The sequence below is a fragment of the Lepisosteus platostomus genome, chromosome 24 (assembly GCF_059453375.1).
Source record: "Lepisosteus platostomus isolate fLepPlt1 chromosome 24, fLepPlt1.hap1, whole genome shotgun sequence".
Classification (NCBI taxonomy): Eukaryota; Metazoa; Chordata; class Actinopteri; order Semionotiformes; family Lepisosteidae; genus Lepisosteus; species Lepisosteus platostomus.
The window spans coordinates 5,443,311-5,465,516 of NC_142634.1; the positions used below are offsets into that span (position 1 = coordinate 5,443,311).

Genomic DNA, 22,206 nt, shown 5'->3' on the forward strand with positions numbered 1-22,206 from the left:
AAAAACTGTTAATCTAACTGGTCTATTCTGTGTAGACCTCTTGCAACTGGTTTGCAAACGTGTTTAGTAACAATCCTGCCATCCTGTTGCTCTGTAGTAATTTACTGGCCTGGAGTACAAAATGTGTTCATGGATTTCTGCCCTTGGTTGGAAAGTACAGGACTGCACACTATAATCTCCACTATAAAGAGCTCATTTACTTCCTTGTGGGTGGTGTTGCAGGAAGCAATTTCACATAGGCATTCTTACAGCAAGGCAGACACGACAGGACAGGACAGTACTCTTCCTTCTTACCAACATAGAACAGACAAAACCCACACTTCAGTCAAAACCAAGTTTAATAGTTTAATAGTGCAGCCCAGAAACAAGACCAGGTGCCTTACATCTACTCCTGTGTACTATCTGTAGTATGCTTCCCCTCTGTGGTAGTTCTATGTAATTATACACACCTGTAAAAGGATACCCGGACAGTTAGACCTGCCTCCATCCACAGGTTCAGTGCTTATATACCTTGTCCACCCCTGGAGAACCCCCCCATCAATACACCCTGGATTTGTGTAAATATCTTGAACTCGCTTTCCTTAAAAAAAAAAGAACAAAATGCCCTTTTCACAAATTCACTTCGTATTTGAGGTCTAGGTGAAATGAAAATACGTACAAAAGGAAGGGGGCAATTGTGAAATCCCGGGACATAAAAATAAAGATGAGACTGTCCTACGTATAAAAGGTGAAATCGAGTTACTCATCAACCCCACCTGTGAAACTGAATCTCTTACATGGTCCAAAATTTATTCCTCAGCAATACCGGGTACACACCATACAGGCACTCGATGTTTAAAAATTTTAGACCATGAATATAAAAGAGCCTTTGTTCTTAGTTTTATAGGATATTATTTTAAACTGCAATTACTGTATGTCACATGATTACAATTATGTTGAAGTATTAAATCATTGCAACACAAATGTAATGGCAATAAGGAATGTTCATCTTCAGACAAAAAAAAAATTAAACCGTCTAAGCCAGCACAGATTATTTTTGTTTGGGGGCTAAAAATATGCGACTGTAATTATACCTCATGACCTTAAGAGAAGATTTGGGAAAACCACCCCATCCATGGACATTTTCACTGATTTGCAAAGGATGACAGGAGGATAGATCCTGGCAGATCTAGATAAAAATAGTTTTCTCTGCAGTGAGGAGGCATTGTTTCAAGTTGCTAGGAAATAGATCCTTGAGAAAACAAAAGCTTCATTCTTGCCATTATTTATTGCCTTCTCGTTTCCTAAGTATGGCTGATGGTCTTTCTACTTCCCTCAACAAGACGCTATATTAGAGAGAGAAAGGGAGCTGGGAAGGAGACTCAAATCAGAAACTTAGCATGTCTGTGTTAAGTCAAGCCTTTGATCAGAATGTTTATTAAACCAATGGTAAGAAACCAAGACCTTAGTGCCAAAACCAGAAACAACAGTGAACGGTTAGCCTACTTTATTATCAAATATTGGGCCAAATTACAGATGACACTTAATTTACAGTTCCTCTTCCAAATTCAGCAAAATTAAGTTTAACACCCCTTTGTCCCTTGTTCACTTCTTGATCATCGAACTGCTGTCGCTGTATTGACTGCTGTGTGCCGGGCTGGTCAGAACCCATGCTCCGTTGAGCTTTACAAAAGAGAGGACCGAGTCAGACAGCTCTGGTAATGGCTGGCATGCTGGGGGTTCCCCCTCCCCCCATTGTACAGGTAAAAACAAAAATGGTCGCCATCATAAACACAGTCCCGAGAAAGCAAGTTCCCACCTAAAAAAGCTGACGGACAAAAAGATGTAAGAAAGCAGCATATTAGACTCATTAAAGGGGCCAATGCAAAAGTTCAATACTTCACTGTGTATTCCTATTTAAATAAATATAAGTGAAGTACAATCTAAAAGAAAAAATGCTTAACCATTAAACACATACAACTACAATGCTTAGTCCAGACACAGCTGATTATTGACAAGGAGTTAAGATACTTTAAGATCTAAGATGCACACTAGCTAATGTAATTTTTGGAGGAGGCAAAATACGAAGCAAACATTTCTACCGATATTTAGATCAATTATTTTTAGAATTAAAAATATATATTACCTAGTCTTAGGAATTTATTCTGTAAATCTACATCTCATGGGCTTGCATTTAAGGGTAGTATCTGTTCACTTTATTTTCCAATTTAAGAAATTCTCCAATAACGTTTTTTGAATGTTAAAGTATGCAGTTGGGTTTTTTTTTGTGTGTGTGTTGTTACTGCCCCGTCACTTAAAAAGTTTCGGATAACCTTACCATGACCATGTTTAATGGCAAGCTGTGAAATACCAAATTGGCCGGCACTACTAAGGATACAGTTACAATTGTGAGAGAAGAACCATGTATTGAAGTGCACAGAAACCTTATTAAAATTCTGTTCGATCCCACATTTTTTCTTTTGTTATTTTTGACACATTGGAATTGATGACAAAATTGATACTAGGCTGCAGATCCAATTATCCGGCATATTACAAACTGAAAGTAAGGATAAGTTAGAAGGCTAGTTCCACAGATCAAGTGCAACTTTAGAAGCAAATATAAAAAGAAATATGAAACATTTCTCACACACCTCCAGGACTTTTGCTGTTTTTTTTTTACTAAGACATGTTGTTTTGGGGAGGGATATAACACAGAAGATGGGACAGTGAAGAAAAACAAGATTAACATAACTCCCACAAGTTTGGTTTCCTGAAGGGCTTAATATCTGGCTTTGTTACCATTAGTCAAAAAAATGTCTGCGACACATATGCATACGCTACTGAAGCAGTGATTTTTTTTAAACAAGGAAAGCAGAACTAAAACTTTTTTGTAATCCCCATCTTTACAGGTTATTTTCTAACCAGGTTTTTTTTTGCCTTTTTTGATTTTAAGAAAACAGTAGAAAGTTAGTAACAGCCACAAGCTGACACCAAAGGGTGCCACTTGTGCGCGATCCACAGAGAGTCCTGCTTCGAGATTGAGGTGCGACTGAAATGCACTGCTCCAGGTTTGCTAGAATGACGTGTGTGTGAGGGGGGGGCAGGGGGTGGAGTGGGGGGGGGGTCACACTGTCAAGTATTAGTCCACTGGTCGCTTTTCACCATGTTTCTTTGTAAACTCTTCTGCATTCTTAAAGAATTTTTTACGGTCCTTTGAGTACTCTTCTGCTAGGTCAGCCCTCAGAGGGTGTTCTGGCTGGGGGTCATTCACCAGGGCGATGAGGGATTGGATAACTATGTCAGAAAAAAAAAAATCATAAGTGTTAGAATATGCAACACAGTGCCAACAGAAAAGGACTCCGCAATAAAAAAAAAAACCACAATCCTGCCCGTTTCGGTCCTGATTTTCTGAGGGCACACCAGCCTAGCAAATCTTCCGTGAAAGTAAACGAAAAATATATGCTTGCTGTAACAAATCGTACAATTAATCCTTCAAAAATTGGAGTTTACAATTTTAAAAAAACAAAACAACCTTTAGTACAAACCTGCAATTTCAGTCTTTAAAACGATTTGAACTTTGATCCCCATGTTTGACGGCGCCCCACAGTAACTGTGCACACTTACCTTGGTCAGTTTTGGTAGCCGGCTTCCAGTTCTCTGCACTAATGACTGGCAGACACACCTGGCCCTTCTCATCGATATTGGGGTGGTAGATCTTTGTCTTAAAAGTGATCTTGGGGGGCTTAAAAGGATACTCAGCAGGAAAGATGATTTCGATCCTGAACGCTCCTTTGTCGTATGGAGGGTTGTCCTTCAGAAAGACACAGGCACACAGGGCAAAAAAAGGTCAAGCACCAGGCAACACAGGTTATAACAACGCATGAGGGCGTTGTTGAAGTGTTTTCCATCAATGACGGATTCCTTCTGGAACCTCTAATTTATATATACACGTGCCATTCAGCTTAGAACTACAACAAAAAACCTACAGAAGGCTCCACGGCCAAAACGTTGCATTTTCTTTCTTCTCTTTTCAGCATGGAATTAACCTATTGCTTGTTCCTTTACAACAGAAAACGATCTAATTAATTCTGGAGCTGAAAATTGTTATTATCCACTTGGTTTAATGGCCATATTCCTTTTTGCCCGTGAGGAGAACCCAGAGTTGGGAAAGCATTTCCTTTGATATTCCCACCTGTCGGAGCACAAGCTCCACATTGCCTGACAGTGAGAGCTGCGCATCCCAACCACAGAGTTCCATGCAAGTGCCTTTACAGGTTGAGCCACTCAAGATATTTTTAAGGAACTAGAAACTGGAAACAGTGTTCCCCGCCCCCACCCAGAGCATATCCATTCCTGCATCACTGCCCAATTTCCTCATGGACCTATACAATGTGAAATCCAATGACTTAATATTATTGTTGTTAATATAAATTAACTACTTGATGCTACATTTCACGCTTGTTTCCACTGCAAATGAATTGGGATTCTTTGCATACGCAACCAAGCAGTTGTGCGTGACGAAATGTGGACAACCGCAAAAGCAGCTCAACCTCAGCTCTTATTGTGTGCGGGAACAGTACTGTGGAAGGACTAGGTCAAAAGCAGGCATGTGTGATCTATGAAGAACGAACAATTTAATAATGTGACTTCCATTTTCTGCGAACAAATGCTAACAGAAAAGACCTTCATTGCATGCATCACATTTTTTCTTTCCTTTTTTGGCATGGCATCATTGTACAGAGCTGGCAGTGATTACTTCCTGGCAGTAGGCAACATACCAAAACACAGGCGAAAACAAAACACCAAAACTGGCCATTGCAATGGGGCATGGGCATTTAGGAATATTTTAGAAAAGGGTTACTAGCTTCAAATAAAAAATGCCGGGCACACTAGTTTTCAGTGCCTTTTATGGAACAAAATTGGGAGGACAAAGGGGATGAGCTCAGACATCTGACTCCGATTGTTTACAAGCTTTTGCTTTGGAAAACTAATTGATACCTCTTGGTTAAGAAACTGAAAAGTGAAAAGAAAGAAAACCAACAACACTGAAACAACAGCCTGTACAATGAAGTCTGATTGCCTCACACTACTGAGAAAATGGTAGCAGTTGAACCCTGAGCATCGTAAGGGGCAGACAGCACTTTGCAACTGCTCTGTCCTTAAATTCCCCTGTTATCTACTTGAACATTTCTAAAGTGACTGAATACTTACAGGAACAATAAGGCCTTGCCAGGTCAATATGTTTGAGTCATCAACTTGGATGTTACGGAAATTTTTCATTCCAGATTTGCGGATTTCATCAAGCTCCTTAAAAAGAAAACAAGAAAACAACTGATCAGCTACTGAAGACACACTTGTTTTATTGCAATTCTTCCACATGAAGCGATGCAGCACCCCCTGTTTCAAGTTATTCATCCTCATCTGATTCTTTTTCCAGTGGTTTTGGTAACAGACAATTTCCCCTTAACTACAGGCAGAAAGCACAAGATAAAAAAAAAAATCAAATCTGCAGATCAGAGGAGGGTATTTGGCGAATCATACCTGTACGGGTTTAAGCAGCTAATTGATCTCATACAAGCTGGAATTAAAGACAAACAACGAAATAACACAAACACCTTTTCTGATCAAGGAATCTCTTTCATCGTTTTTTTTCAGAACCTGATTACTACTACAAACAGCAATTGTATCTGATTCTAACATTTCTAAGAAGAAATGGGTCACAAAGCTGGACCCATGAAACAGCGATCTGTGTCACGTTAAGAGGGAATGGTAAATTCCAAAGGCAAGCTCACATTTTAATATCTCTATTCCACCAGAATGCCAATGAGCCTGTGATGACATTGCAAAGCTAATTCTGTATATGAGCATAAAAAGTGCTAACCAAAGCCATTGTTTTATAAGCAAAAGATTACATATGGGGGGTACCAAGAGTCAAACCAGATCTGCTTGGACCTCAACGAAGACCCGTACCTCTAAGACATGTTTCAGACAGTGTGGCTCAGTTAACACGTGTACGAATCACACTGCCAGCCATGGAAAACAGCATGGAGGATCCCTGAGGATGTTCTGGACTTTCTGAACCTACTTCCTGACTCTAATGACAGACACCAGAAACCAGCCGCACAGATCAAAATGAACCATCATGATGCGAAGGCCTCTCAGTACCTCTCAGGCAAAGACACCAGACGCTGCTAAGCAGAAAAAGAATCCCCCCTAGTTTGACACAGGACAATCTGCTCAGCTAAACACACAAACGTCCTACACATTCAGATCCCCCTCCTCCCTTTCATCAATTTTCCAACATGCACATATACTCTAAGGGGAGACTTAGTTTGATTTAATGTTGTTACTGCACCAGATGCTGAGCACGTCGAGGCACAATTTTTTCTTACATAAATTCACTTTGAAAGATTTTGCAGATTTTTCTCGACCATTTTTTAAAAATTATTTGCACTGATCTCCCCGCGTCCGTTGCACTGATCTTCCAAGAACAGATTTAAAGAAACCCGAGAGCCTGTTGCTCCGCACCGAACTGACACCACGCTTGGGTTCCGCAAGACTCGCGATTCTGCGGCCAAAAATACAGCGATAACAGACACAGCCGTTCACACCAGCTTCGCCACTTTCGGTTTTGTTTCTGGTGTCGAGCAGGAAGGACTTTACGGGGGGGGGATTCCTATTAAGTAGAAAGTAAATATGACAATTGTCGGATACGCAGGCTGGAAGAAGGGAGGTTGAAAGCACAATACAGTATCTCGTACCTCCCTACTGTAAAGTTACCGTGCCAGGCTTCCTCAAAACTGTGGGGGGAAAAAACCGTCACCCTTAGTCGCTGGGTGAACTCGTTGCGACGTAAAAAAAAACACCCTTAGAGAAATAGCTTAGTTCACAGCTCGACTTCCGAGCTCTATTTGCATTTTAAGGAAGGGCAGCAGTTCCGTCCCGGTAACGACGTAACCGGTGACACAAGCGCCCCCCCAAAAAAAACATATATCGCTTTCAAAATACATAATATAATTAGTGATCGGGTAAAAAAAAAAAACGACCGACCGATTTATGTTGTCATAGCCATCGGCAGTCCGATAACAGTGTCAAGATGACTTATACGAATTATGTAAACTATGACGTATCGATACCTACAGCCCCGGATTTTCTGGGTTTTAATTTCGCCTCAACAACCGGGTCGTTAACACGGTGAAAAAGTCGAAACCGGCCGGTTTTAAAACAGTTTTCAACTCGAACCGCTGCGGTTCGGAGTTCAAGTAATAATCCCACAATGATTCAGACAATAAGACTGCACTTCCTGTGTGTCAGAAAGTAACCCAAGCGTCCTTTCTGTGTATTCAACATTCAAGGCGGCCGTCTACCTCAAAAGAATCAAAGCAAACTTATTTTAAAGGGGCGCCCGGGGTTCACAAGACGCTCATGAACGTGTATCATTAACTAACAGACACTTTCCGAGCTTCGATATGGAGGAAAATGAGTTGCTTAATCCGCAAAAACCGCTCTCTTCATCTCCGGCCTAATAATGCCGGTGGTTCCTCACTCGCTGTCAGACAATATATTTAGCCACTCGTTCACCACAGCAACACCACCATCTTAAAAACGGAGACATATTGTCCTCGAATTGTGTTTAGGAACATCCACATCGATAAAATGTTAGGTATTACCGATCGTAGCGATCGAATCCCGGCCTATTTTTTTTATTTTACTAACAAAAATAAAATAGATCAGGAGACTTACCTTGTGCAGCCTCCTGCTCGCCGCCATCTTGGATCTACTGACTACTCCCAGAATACACGGCGGCGGCAGGGCGGCTAAAGCTATTGCACTTCCTGCACTGCTATTAAACGCATATGCCAGTTTGGTAAAGACACGAGATACGGACTCTTATTGATCTAAATGCTGTCACAGTCCTACGCCGCTGGTATTTGGCGCAGTGGTTGGCATTTCTGCCTTGTCGCATGGGGGCCCTGGGTTCAATACTGGACCAGGGGTGCGGTCTGTGTGGAGTTTGCATGTTCTCTCCGCGTTCACACAGGTTTCCTTCAAGGAAAATTGGGCTTCGGTGAGAGCGTGTGAGAGTCTGTGTTTGTGTCTGTGTGTCTGGCCTGCAATGGACTGGTGTCCTGTCCAGGCAGTGTTCTGCCTTGAGCCCATTGCTTGCTGGGATAGGCTTCAGGTCCTCCGCAACCTTTGGTGGGCTGAATGGCCTCCTTTTATTTGTAACTTTTTTATGTGACAAATCAACATTAGTAGGTTGTGGACTATAATTCTCATAGCAACACATGCAAAGATAAGCCTACCTGAAAGTTAAGCGGCTAACAGCAGCTATATTTTTTAATGTAGCAACTTGTCTGGGGTGTGATAACCAGCCCCAGTTTATATATTCCAGATTGTTTTCCAATTGGCAATGCACCTTGCGTGTTTGCCATAATGTGATAATCACATAATAAAGGCAGAAATGCCCAGCACTGCGCCAATACAAGCAGCATAGGACTGTGATATCACTTAGATCAACAAGAGTCCGTACCTCACGTCTTAACAAATCCTGTGGCCGGCAGAGGAATCCTACTCCGTTGGGCTCCTGAGCAAGGCCCTTAACCCCAGCTGCTCCAGGGGTGCTGTATAAATGGCTGACCCTGCGCTCTGACCCCCAGCTTCTCTCTCCCTGTCTGTGTGTCTCATGGAGAACAAGCTGGGGTCTGCGAAAAGACACATTCCTAATACAAGAAATTGTATATGGCCAATAAAGTGATCGTATCTTATAAAGTGATCTTATCTAATCCCCCTGTCCAGAAGAAGTCTAAGTCCTGGTCACATTTTGTGTGAAGTTTCAGATTTGTACTTTCATTGGTTTCAAAGGAAAAGAAGATTTCTAAAAAAATTGTCGAAACTAAATGCTGGAACTATTTGACCTCATAGTGCAGACCGATCAGCTTTCTGTTCACATTGACTGCAGATCCATGTGAGTGCTGTGAAGCTGTGACCTTCTGTGAGTCTGACTCATTGTATTATAAATCCACAACCAACACATCAACCCACAAGGCCCAGATCAAACGGCTAGTGAGCTCTTAGCTCTTTCCCAGCTGCATGGGAAAATGGAGACTTTCATGAAGAATGAAATACTTGTTCTCGATTTGTTTTCATTGTTCATTTTTACGGGTGCCACAGCGGTTAGCACTCCTGCAACGCAGTGCTTGGACCCCGAGTTCAATTCCTGGGGTGCTGTCTGTGTGGAGTTTGCATGTTCTCCCAGAGCTTGCATAGGTTTCCTCCAGTTGTTTCAGTTTCCTCCCTCACCCTAGACCTATTGGTAAGTTAGCTGGCTTCTGGAAAATGAAATGGTAGAAGAGGTTAGAAAATGGATGGATGGATATTCATTTCATTTCCAAATTGTAGATTCTCACTTCTCAGCTTGAACTGCTGTGTAGCGGACAACCTGTGTAAAAGGGTGACAATGTCTCACCTAGATGGGTACTTCAGTGCACTGGTGAATGATATGGGTCTTCCTCCATATTTGAAGCGCTTTAGCATCCTGTTGGGTGAAACGTGCCTGACAAATGAAATCAATTGTGATTTACAGTTTTGTGGATGAACATACTGCAGGCCCCTGGGGAAGCTGTCTTTTTAACAATCTCCACAAGAGGTCGCACAGTCCCAAGCTTGCAAATAATGCTTTGCAGAAGGGCTTGTAACCACCTCATAATGATTGATGTGGTGTGTAGAATATTATAACAGGCACATTTCAGTTATACAGGCGAACATATATAGATATATATAGATAAAAATCACTGCATTGCCACATGCTCATGAACAGTAAACAAGTAACAGTATTTAGAGCAAAAAGTCAACACAACTGATCATGTTTCTGTTTTATTCTGTTTTTCCACATGATTTGGAACATGGCACTGTTTTGCAGCTCAAAATGTAGGGTCCGTGGCTCCTGTACCATAAACGTTTCTATCCAATAATCCCATTTATACAATTACTGTAAATGAAATTAGGACATTTATAAAGACTGCCAGCAACAGTGGATCTTAACCTCGGATGCCTGCACCCATTAAGGGTGTGAGAAGCCCTTTCTGGGGGTTCCCCACTTTTTTTGAAGGCGAATCGTTGAAAAAACACTAATTAAGCACAGACATGTGCTGTAAGTCTAGCTACTTTGATTCATCAAACCTAAGCGTTTTAAGGTAAACTGAAAAGAACTGTAATTTTTCATGCATTCTTACTTTTACTGCAAAATTCAAATACATATATAATTCTATCTCTTTAATTCTGTAGTTCTGATCAATCTTAGGTTTTAAGAACTGAACTGCTTCAACTTTTTTGCCTCACCTGGGTATTGAAACTAAACCATCATATTATCATACCACATGTTGCTACTCCACCTTTATACTACAGTATATAACAGTAACAGTACTACTTTATCCAGTATTCCACATTAATGTCTGAAGCTAGATGATCATAATAATAATAATAAACTTTATTTTATACAGCGCCTTTAAAGGTGGCTTCTCAAAGCGCTTTACAGGATGACAAGTTGACCTCCTCTCATCTGTAATTGTTTTTATGTTATGTGATGATGATGCTCATTTTAATAACTTACAATTTTACAAGAGGGCAGCACTGTGGGACAGTGGTCAGCATTGGTGCCTTACAGCAATGCAGCCCTGGATACAATTCTGGATTTGGCGTGCGGTCTGTGTGGAGTTTGTATGTTCTTCCCTGTGAGGTGGGTTTCCTCCAGGTGCTCCCACAGTCCACATCTTGGAAGAGTGATCTCTTCTAACTTCAAGGCAGAGAGGATGTTTGCTGAGGTCTGGGGAGTCACTTTAGCAGAAACCATTGTAAAGTTTACCTTAGTATACCTGGGGAAGTTGTGGATTAATGATTAATGATTATCAGGGAGCAGTACAGACACACACAAGAGATCACATTAAGAGCACAAGAAGGAGAAGAGGGAAGAAGAACAAGAAGCTGCAACAAGGAGAAGAGAGAGGAGTCCAGAGAAGTTGGGACTTGAAGCTTGAGCCCCCACTTCATGATCATCCTAACCAAACCTGACTGGAGCCGAGTATTCGAACCCGGTTAGAGAGAGCCTGCTATTCTGTGTTTTTAGGGAACCTGGGTTTCCTGGGAAAAAGATACCTAAGTTAGAAACGTCTTTCCTGCTTAGGGGACATTCTTATGGATAGGGATATAGGCTCCCATTTATTTTGTGGCATCCGGGGTACAGAGAGAGAGATTTCACTGCAGGTTGCTTTGTATTTCGTTAGAGGGCAGCTCATCTCTTGTGTGGCCTCTGTAGGCATTAAGAGTTTCACGCTTAGTAGCGGTCTGGGGTTTTCTGGGCAACCAGAATGTTAGGCCACTGAAACGCCTTGTTTGTAAATACTGTACATAGAGTAACTTGGGTGTTGTATGTTTTGTTGTGTGTAATGTAGTTTGTGTCTTGTGTTATTGTAATAAATATTTGTTTAACTTAGTGTGCCTGGATTATTACTCCTCTCAACAAAGCTGTGCCAGAGAATAAAGAATTCACGCACCTCCGATTATACCAACTGCTCAGGTATATTTCTAGAAATTACTTACAAGTTGGGGTTATGAATAATTATTTCACTTATTGACTAAACTGCTCGATCAATTCCTGATTTGCACCAGTTTCGTAACCTCCCCAATTGGTAACAAGAATATTTTCTTTTCATTGTTTCTGCTTTCACAGTAAATTAATATAATTACAAGTTTACGGGAGGAAGGACTCTAACATAGCATGTGAGAGGACATTAATGAAAGGTGCGAATTCTCTCACATTAGTATACCCTTTCACTGTTTTTAAGTTTAATTGATTTTTGCAAACAATTGTAGTGTCAAACAAATGACAAAGTTCAGGTGTCTGTGAAGCAGAAGTCCCTTTATTCATATGCATATGGAAGTCCGGCTTGCAATCACCAGACTTAACAAATAAGTAGCTGAAGATGGTCCTTTATACCTTAAAACGCAAAGAGTTACTATGACATATTCTAAAGAAATGATAAAACAGCAACACCTGCCAATTAATTATATCTAAGTTGCAGACTAGACAACAGTTAGTTCTTTTCATATTCTGGGCATACAGCCAGCTTACCAAATACATGCCCCTTATCTTACTGACCAAGGACAGGCAGCATCTTTATATATGTTTGAGCCCAAAGCCTACGTCAAGCCACTAGACTGCATACAAACAAGAAATGATATTGTGATTTCACTTCCCGGGCGTCTCTCTTATCTTCTTCAGTCCCTCCTTAGAACCATATTGTTCTACCAATAAGGTTCTACCACTAGATAAGAGATGTAGAGACCTTTCCCATGAAATCATTTTTGACCTTCGTGATCCCTTCAGGGCGTACAATTAGCACAGAAGTAGCAGCTTTAGTCCACATTTTTTTCCAAGCAGCATATTAACAATTCGATCATAACGAATAATACTAGACCCACAAATATGTATTGAACCAGAGACCCTCCCCATGTTCCTAGCACAAACTGTAGCCACACACCAATGCCCCAATTTTTTTGACACTTGTTGTGCCAAGTCATTAATATGCTCAGAATTGTCTGGAAAACAAGTACTGCTTAGTCTTCGCTCACCTAAACCACTGTCTATCACCCTAATAGAGGATGGCCAAGAACTGTGATTATAGCAGGGAGCATACGGTTCGTTCCATTCTAATACATTTAAGTTACACTCAGACTAAAAGCAGAACTATTTACCCATGCCAATAAACCTAAATAAATCAAACGGGATTACTCCCATGAGCATCTTTTATAGCAATACAAACCCAACATGAGCTCTGATTATTATTTGTAGCTGATTGATAAATTATTGATTCCATATCCCCATTTATCAAAGTAAAAATCCTTTCACTTAACAGGCACACTGTCGACCCCGCCTCAGGAAGCTCAACAAACACAGAAACAGTAACAACATAATAATTAATGTTCACTCAGTCTCTGGTGCAGTGGCTCTGTGGCAGTGTGACGCGTAGATCTAGCGATCTCATCCTGTCACTCAGATGGCAGAATCGGTAGTCAGTTGCACTTGATATGGTCCCTCCCCAGTGGGGTTGCAACATCTGGCAGGATATATCTTCCTCACCCACACCCACTTGCCAGGTATCAGGTCATGTCTTCCCTCTACTGGAGGTCTCCAAGCGTCCAGCACCTGTTCACCAGCCCAGTGCACTGCTTCAATTAGCAACCTACAATACTACAATAGAGAATGAGATAGCAAATTCAATGATCCATTAGCCAGATTTGGCCTCCAGGAAGTTTCGTTGGTTGGCCCGTGATGATATCAAACAGGCTCTGTTACACGGTTCTGTTTGATCCAGCCCGCAGGCTACACGGGACAGCAGGCAGAGCATCTACCCATGGTGTTCCTTCAGTCTGATGTTTCGTCGATCTTTCAGAGTTCTGTTCCTTCGTTCCACTGTTCCAGCAGACTGAGGGTGATCGTAGTCCATCTCACCCCAAACAATGCAGCCACAGCCTGACACACTTGCCCTGTGAAGTGCGTCCCTTCATCATTATACAAGCGGCAGGGCAGTGTCCAACGTGGGCTTATCTCCATCATCAAGTGTTTGGTAGACACAGAGGCAGTGGCAGCAACACACTGGGAAAACAGATTATAAGAGCCCAGGCTTCCCTTTACAATTGTCAATTTGCCAGTGCATGAAAGGTTCCTCAGGAGCAGGCCTTTTGTGCTGTAGCACCCACACCTGATCAGTAGTTGAGTTCCTTTGATAAGCATCACATCGAGATAACACATAAGTGGCTACTGCTTCAAACCCGGTCCCCACCCAGTTCTGGGTATTAGGCTGTGAGGGCATGCAGGGCGCCCAGTGTGCTGGCAGCCCCACACCCAATCATCATGCAGCCCCACATTCTTTTCTAACCATGTCCACTTCTCTACTTTAGAGGCCTCAGCCTGACTGTCCTGTAGCTGTCCCCTTTACACCAACAGAGGTTTCACAGGGGTCTCAGACTCCTGTTCTACCAGGACTGCTCACCTGACAGCTGCATCTGCAAAGTTGTTCCCTCGAGTTACTGGAAACATTTCTTTATTATGTGATTTACACTTTACCACAGCTACTTCAGTCAGTAGCTGCAAAGCGTCTAACAGTTCAGAGACAAACCCAGCATTCTTAACTGGAGTCCCTGCCGTGTTGAGGAAATCCCTATTCCTCCACCGCCATCCAAAATTGTGGCATACACCAAATGTATATATAGAGTCTATATAAATCACTACAATTTTCCATTTAGCATATTTACAAATTTCAATTAAATCTTTTAATTCGGTCTGCTGGTTCTACACCAGATTATTCACAGTTTATACAGCCAGGCAGGTAGCCTGCACAACACATAAACAAGGCACCTTGGCCACCGCATCAAGGGGTCCTGAATAATAATAACCCACCAGACGATGCCTACCTCCATGCGCCTGCACCAGCACAGCAGCTCACAACCCATTTCTTTCACTGACATACAGATTACATACAGATGATCCGTCTGAGGGAATCCAGCCCAGGGCCAGTGCCTGCAAGAAAGCTTGTTTCAAAACATTAAAAATGGTTTCTGCAGCAGGTGTCAAGGCAATTTTGTCTTTAATAATAATAATCATAATAATTAATAATTGCTTACAGTTATATAGCGCTTTTCTGGACACTCCACTCAAAGCGCTTTACAGGTAATGGGGATCCCCTCCACCACCACCAGTGTGCAGCCCCACCTGGATGATGCGACGGCAGCCATAGTGCGCCAGAATGCTCCCCACACCAGCTATTAGTGGGGAGGAGAGCAGAGTAATGTAGCCAATTCATAGAGGGGGATTATTAGGAGGCCATGATTGGTAAGGGCCAATGGGAAACTTGGCCAGGACACCGGGGTTACATCCCTACTCTTTTCGAGAAACGTCCTGGGATTTTTAATGACCACAGAGAGTCAGGACCTCGGTTTTACGTCTCATCCGAAGGACAGCGCCTGTTTACAGTATTGTGTCCCCGTCACTATACTGGGGCAATAGGACCCACATGGACCGCAGGGTGAGCACCCCCTGCTGGCCCCACTAACACCTCTTCCAGCAGCAACCTTAGTTTTTCCCCGGAGGTCTCCCATCCAGGTACTGACCAGGCTCACACCTGCTGAGCTTCAGTGGGCTGCCAGTTGTGAGTTACAGGGTGATATGGCTGCTTTAGACTGCACTACCCCCCTTTAGCCAGTTCGTCACTAGGCGAGCTCATTCTGAGAAGGCATTCACCCTGGCTTTATCATGTAGTTGGTTTTATACCCTTTTTTCTGTCCGAAGATCTAATACTTGGAGTAGCCTGGCCTTACGGATTCCCTCATTAGGTAAAAAAATCACAATATCACATAGCTCTACTGAGGTAGTTCACATAAATGCTATTTCATACAGAAATTCCTTATAAATGCTGCAGGGCATCCTAGCCCAATAGGTCTGGGGTGTCCCCCACCCACATCAGTAGTTGAAACTGTACATCTTTTCCCAAGCACAATGTGACAGCTTGTATCGGTTTTAAACACAATCCTTGTTCCCCTTCTCCTGTAGCCTCCTGTTACCCGTTAGAAAACTTTATATCACATCTTTATGCTGTTTTAGTCTAAAAACAGGACAACTGTGCTCCTGTGTCCCCCAGTTACTGCACACTGTAAGATTATTTCACTTTTATTTAAATCCTGAGATAAACTTAGGAAGGCTACAAAGGGGCTTAAATAGATTAAATCTATTAGTTCACGTTACAGCTTCTGACATGTTCTTTAAATGTGAAATCAAGCCTCTTTTCTTACAATTTCTCCAAGAAATGCAATTTTTTTGAACTGCACACCAGCTTATTAGCAGTTTTATCTTTGGGGTTTTGTCCCCTTTTCCCCCATCTGGATATGACCAATCAAAAGATTTGTCCCAGTCCTCATTATTTTCTTGAAGGGGTCTTACATCTCAGTATAATATTAATATAATATACACTATAATTGTGACAAACTGGTGGCTCCTTTTTCTCCTCCTTGGGAGTCTTGTTACCTCCCATTTGCAGCGCTCGCACCTCTGCATACATGCTGCGCGAGTTATTAAATCAAATCTGACAACGCTCTCCGTAATATCAGGAAAGCACAGTTGTACATTCTTGGCAACATCAGGTTTTAACCCACTCAAGTAAATTTGTTTTATTACTGTATAAGTATCTTCATTCACTTCCTGTTCATCGGCTAACCCCGAGTATACTATCCGTAAAGTTATAAACCTTTCTGTAAAATCTGAAACATCCTCACTTCCTTCTGCTGACATGCTTACTTTTGCTGACATGCTTCTGCTGACATGCTTACTGTTACTTTTCTCCAATCAGTTTTCGGTGGGTAATGCTCTTTCACAAATCTCCACACTAATTCCCACCCTTCTCCCAGATTCTCTCTTAAGGCGTTCTATTTCTTCTTTTGCTTTTTCTGCAGATATAACTTCGTTTCGTTCAGCCATTGCTTTTAGCTTTTCCGTCAGGGATTTTTGCATCTCATCCCATTCCGTTTTCTCTATGATATTCTGTTGAATTCTCAAATATTCCTCTAAAATAAACCCTTCTCTGTTTATTTTTCGCCCATTGTTCATACACTTTTCTACATTCCTGCTCAGCCTTAATTCCATCTGACAGTCCATATTTCTTTTTAAGTCTCACTTTGCATTAATCTCATTTCTTTTTTTTTTGACACCCAGTCAGACACCTCCACTCATTTTCTTCACGCCAAACCATGTTCTCGTCTCCCACGCGCCCCGCGGAATCCCCCAGTCGAGACAAACTGACGAACTATCACAATTCGGGAACACGGACCAGGTTCAAAATCTTGGCTTTAATAACACACTTGAATCGAGTTACCACAATCGGCTCTTCTGCGAGTACAGTATGAGTTACTACCCTTAGCCGTACTGCAGTCGTGTACCAGGATACAACACCTGGATTTTTCCGTGTATCGGGATACAACACCAGACCAGGATACAACACCCGGTTTTACCGCAGGGCGAGACACTATTCCTTCAGCAATCCTTCTTTTTCTACCCACCTTCACAAAACAGGCGTCTACAAACACATACACCATAAACTCATTTTTCTTTTATACTCGCTTCAGCTTCAGAAAAACCCTCGACAGCAACATGGAGACGATAAGGGACTTTTTAGAAAAGAGGAGTCCTTACCTCTTTTTAGAAGCGACCGCCTAGCTTTTCCTCTCCACCTCTCTGTCAGAGTCCCCTCAGCTGGGAGTACCCTGCTCGCAGCGCCAAATTGTAGTGTCAAACAAATGACAAAGTTCAGGTGTCTGTGAAGCAGAAGTCCCTTTATTCATATGCATATGGAAGTCTGGCTTGCGACCACCAGACTTAACAAATAAGTAGCTGAAGATGGTCCTTTATACCTTAAAACACAAAGAGTTACTATGACATATTCTAAACAAATGATAAAACAGCAACACCTGCCAATTAATTATATCTAAGTTGCAGACTAGAAAATAGTTGGGCATACAGCCAGCTTACCAAATACATGCCCCTTATCTTACTGACCAAGGACAGGCAGCATCTTTATATATATTTGAGCCCAAAGCCTACGTCAAGCCACTAGACTGCATACAAACAAGAAATGATATTGTGATTTCACTTCCCGGGCGTCTCTCTTATCTTCTTCACAATTAAATCCCCCAGATAAAAAGGAAGGATTTCACAGATAAAAGTGAAGAGGGTTAGTTGAATTCTGAAAATAAGAAAAACAACCAAACCACATTAATGCCTAATTAATAAGATAATATTATAATAATTCCTATCACTTAAATAGTGCTCCTCTGGACACTCCACTCAAGGCACTTTACAGGTAATGGGGATCCCCTCCACCACCAGCAGTGTGCAGCCCCACCTGGGTGATGAGACGGCAGCCAGAGTGCACCAGTACACTCCCCACACACCAGCTCTCAGTGGGGAGGAGAGCAGAGTGTTGAGCAGCTACAGTATAACACCCTACAACTCCTAACTGGCAGCCCACTGAAGCACAGCAGGTGTGAGCCTGGTCAGTACCTGGGTGGGAGACCTCCTGGAAAGCTAAGGTTGCTGCTGGTATTGGGGAACCAGTAAGAGGCACTCACCATGTGGTCTGTGTTGTTGTCTTCAGAAGAGGAGACTATCTGAGCATCTGGTGCTCAGCCTCTCCATTTGTGCCAGTTTGCAAGAGTTCATAGCTTTATATACGTCCAGAGCTCTATGGGTTGTGTGTTAAATAAAACTACTCTACATCAGTGCATAACTCGCAATTTTATGAAATGAACAGAATCTCTGTGAAATTTAGAGTGGACCTTAAGGTTGTCCACTTCAAACATAATCCAATGAAGTTGTCTATGTCCAGATTATTTGCATGAGTATAGTCCGAGATTTTATGATTATGGCCTTCTGAATCTAATTAAATCCAGGCTCTACATAAATGTGCAATCAGGTCTTCTCAAACTCAGTAGCAGAGCTGCAGAATTCATTCAAATATTCATTCAGGTATTGTGACATTTGGACATTTGTTCTTCAGTAGGAGATATAAAGTGCACACCATTGGAGAGTGCTTTGAATTTTTTTTAAACTAAACAGAATTTAAAATTATACACTGCTAATATCACCATCATAAAATGTAAGTGACCCCCAAGAATTCAGAAAGCATGTATTTTGTGTTTCATTCTTTTGAGTCACAGTATGACAGTATTCAATCTTTTCAAGCTATAAAACCAAAGCCTTCAGATTTTCTTGTCTACTGTATATACCCAATGATGGTACAAATTATATTTAAATATTGCCTCCCTTTCAAGTACTGTTTAATCACAATTTGAGCCCCTTGCTTCAGAGATAGGCTCTGCATCAGGGAGGTACAGAGCAGGGTGTCTACAGTAAACCAATCATATAGCTCCGAGAATTAGGTAGGATATTTGTAATGTATCAGTCGAAGTTTCTATATAAAATGTATTTGTTTTACAGATTCCAAGATAGAACTGAAGAAGATAGGAAGTTGAAGTTTTGGGATGAGGAGTGGGGGAGCACTCAGCTCTGTATCTTGAAAAAGCTCTGTATTTGCAAAAGTCGCGCTCCTGCTGTTGATCACAAGTTTTTAACAGCTCCGGTCTTTTCAACAGAATAACGGTGACAAGCAAGCGGTGATCCCAAATGTTTAATTTAGCCGTTCGTCTTTTAAGTCACAGACACGTGTATTCAACGCACTATCCACTTGGAATAACAACACCTAAAATTAAGGTCATTGAAAGGTTTATTGAGTGTTTGTCATAGCTGGCTTAAAATTTAAGACAGCCCATTTTAAGCATGTGAAGGGAATCATTAACCTATTTTTAATTCGAATAGAGTCGTGATTCCCGAAAAGCAGATTGTATATTTTTCTTACCGTAAGAAAGATAGGAGGTCAAGTAACTTTTTTCAAGTCATCTGCATCTTTAGCCTAAAACGAAGGCACATACATCTAAGCCACGTACCCTCGCTACACAAACACATACAGTATTACCCTTGTCTTAACCCGGTGCACTTTTTTCAGGAGTCGGTTTTTTCCAAGAGCAGAAAAAGAAACCGGTGTTTGAAGTCACTCTCGAAATAGGAAAACAAAACACAAGGAGGAAGGCGGTTTTTGAGTTTAGAGAATGAGTCTAAATTCTGGTGCTAATCTATAACGCCTCGATCCATTCATTCACACTAACTGAAACATCGTAAAGACATTTTTCTAACACGTTCGTTTTTCTCTATGCATTCTATAAAGCAGCGCTCCTGTGAAATTGTGGGGAACCGTCGTGAATTCTGTAACCTGTAGGATTCGTGCTAACGAAGAAAAGGTTTCTGATAACACACCATCTACAAAATGAAATTGAGAATTCTATATACCTCAAAAATATTTTAAACTGCACACAGGTCATAAGCTTATGTTTCTGTTCGCCCTGCGCGAGTGTCTGTCATAACAAGAGTGTACCAATAATGGAAGCGCTTTCACCAAAATATTTTCATGAATTTGTCATTGTTGGATTGTAACCAGTGTCAATACAGAAATGAAAGTTTAAAGTAATCAGTTATCACCATTTTAAAACTGTTTTAGTATCGACTTCAAACACGTCAGTTCCAGTATGGAGACGGACGGAACACAGCGATCATACTTCAGGAACGAAAAAAAAAATAGATATAAGTATATACAGAGACAGAGGTGCATTAATTCATCTATTTTCTAACCACTTCATCCAATTCCAGGTCGCAGGGGAGCCGGAGATTACCGTGAAAATCAGTTCTTCTTGAAAGGCTGTTAGAACTTCCAGGTGTGGTCGTTCCACTCCGATTCTGATCTCATGACCTCTCCTTCGCCACCTTCTGCGTTGTTGCTGTTCCTTTTAAGAGATTGCGGAGATCCTGGGAAAGAAAATAAAAAAAATAAATCCATGTTTCATATAATCAAATTGCAATTTTTTAAAATAGATTTATACCTTTTTGTGTTTCATAAGGAGATTTCTAGCTGGGATCATAATTCGCTCTCTAAACCCACTAATCCAGAGATTAAGAAGGATCATGTATTAATTTTTTTTAATAAAAACCTTTTGCTTGTTACCTTTATATAGGGATGGTGGATTGAACCCAGTATTTTAGAATTACAATACTTACTCTCTCGGACCCCAGAAGCGTTTGTTGCACAAACGTAAGAAAAGTTACAATCGAGAGGAGGTAATTTAGCCGACATAGCTCGCTTGATTGATAATTTAAAACCTGTCAGCTCGTGAACCACTTGAGACCTAAGATTAAAGAACAGTATTACAAGAGCTCGTTATTCGGAATCTTGTAAAATGTATAATGTGAAACCAAGCACAACAATCTCTAATAAAGCTTAATAACTTAATAATAAGTTAATTAGACAGCTGCAGGAACACACGGCTGAGGCAGACTTTCATTGCAAGAATATTATTTCAAAGGACGAAACCCTGTAGTTTCAAAACGACAAATAAACCGGAGAATATTAAAGCTCTGTAAATACAGTTCTCCGATCAGCACTGACGCTATGAGCCAAATTTCTTTAAATAGTTCTTACCTTTTTTTTTTCTTAGTGGAGGACAGACTCTCCCCCAAAAACTGGTAAAGGGAGGAGAAATACTGGAGGCAGTAAAACAAAGAGTGAAAGCTGGATGGAACAAGTGGAGAGAAATAACTGGAATAATCTGTGACAGGAAAATTCCTAGAAAGTTAAAGTGCAAAATGTACAAGACTGTGATTAGACCTGTACTACTATATGGAGCTGAATGCTTGGCAGTTGGAAAGAGGGAAGAGAACTTGATGAGAAGAACTGAAATGAGGATGTTGAGATGGATTCTACAGATTTCAATGAAGGATAAGATCAGAAATGAAATCCATAGACGATGTAGGGTGGTGGATGTGGTTGAGAAGATGCGAGAGGCGAGGTTACGGTGGTATGGACATATCATGAGGAGGGACGTTGAGGAAGTAACAAAGAGGGTAATGGAATTTGAGGTGGAAGGTAACAGAGGAAGAGGCAGGCCTAGAAAGAGATGGATAGATTGTGTGAGAAAAGATATGGAGGTATGTGAAGTGAATGAGGAAGATGTGCTCGACAGAGACAAGTGGAGAAGAGCAACCAAAGCAGCTGACCCCAGGACAGTCTGGGACTAAGGCTGTGAAAAAGAAGAAGAAGGAGGACAGACTCTCCTCCACACCGTCTTCAGCACAGCCTCCCTGAGAGCGGGGCTCCCCCAGATGTACAGTCCGGGGGTACAGGTTGAAGTGAATCTTATCATCATGCTAAAAGGGTCGCTGGCGTTGTTCCACCACGATGATGAGTCTCAGGGACTCTTTCTTGCTGTCTCTCTCTGGACCCGGCGGCTCACGAGCAATCTGGCATTTAGCGATGAGGTACAGTTTCACGTTCATCAGCACTTTGGTGATTATTACTGCCTGCTGGAAGCGTTTACTTTTGCTGCAACATCAATGGTAACGGGATTCTGAGTATATTAAGTAAGTGTAAAACCAGGCGAAAAAACACAGTGGTATTACGATCTGTTCACGAGGAGTGACGCCATCGTTCATGCAAACAACCCGTACATGACCGTAGGAAGCGGCGCAACACAGAGACAAACTCAGAGCAGTCTCCAATTTCCAGCCTGTCAGCACGG

General features: G+C 41.7%; 1 protein-coding gene and 2 long non-coding RNA genes across 3 annotated transcripts in view; all 3 read right to left on the reverse strand.

The window, feature by feature from the left end:
* LOC148641425 (uncharacterized) overlaps positions 1–22,206 on the reverse strand; it is a 173,520-nt gene that overhangs the window by 112,863 nt on the left and 38,451 nt on the right. The window lies entirely within an intron of this gene.
* On the reverse strand, positions 321–7,828 carry ube2l3b (ubiquitin-conjugating enzyme E2L 3b). Its single transcript, XM_088618659.1, has 4 exons — positions 7,723–7,828; positions 5,191–5,286; positions 3,604–3,790; positions 321–3,273 (listed from the first exon to the last, which is right to left on the reverse strand). The coding sequence occupies exons 1-4, from the start codon at positions 7,747–7,749 to the stop codon at positions 3,119–3,121; spliced, it is 465 nt and encodes a 154-aa protein (XP_088474785.1). The 5' UTR covers positions 7,750–7,828; the 3' UTR covers positions 321–3,118.
* On the reverse strand, positions 11,878–17,529 carry LOC148641432 (uncharacterized). Its single transcript, XR_015929813.1, has 2 exons — positions 12,939–17,529; positions 11,878–12,885 (listed from the first exon to the last, which is right to left on the reverse strand). It is a non-coding gene; the product is annotated as an uncharacterized LOC148641432 (long non-coding RNA).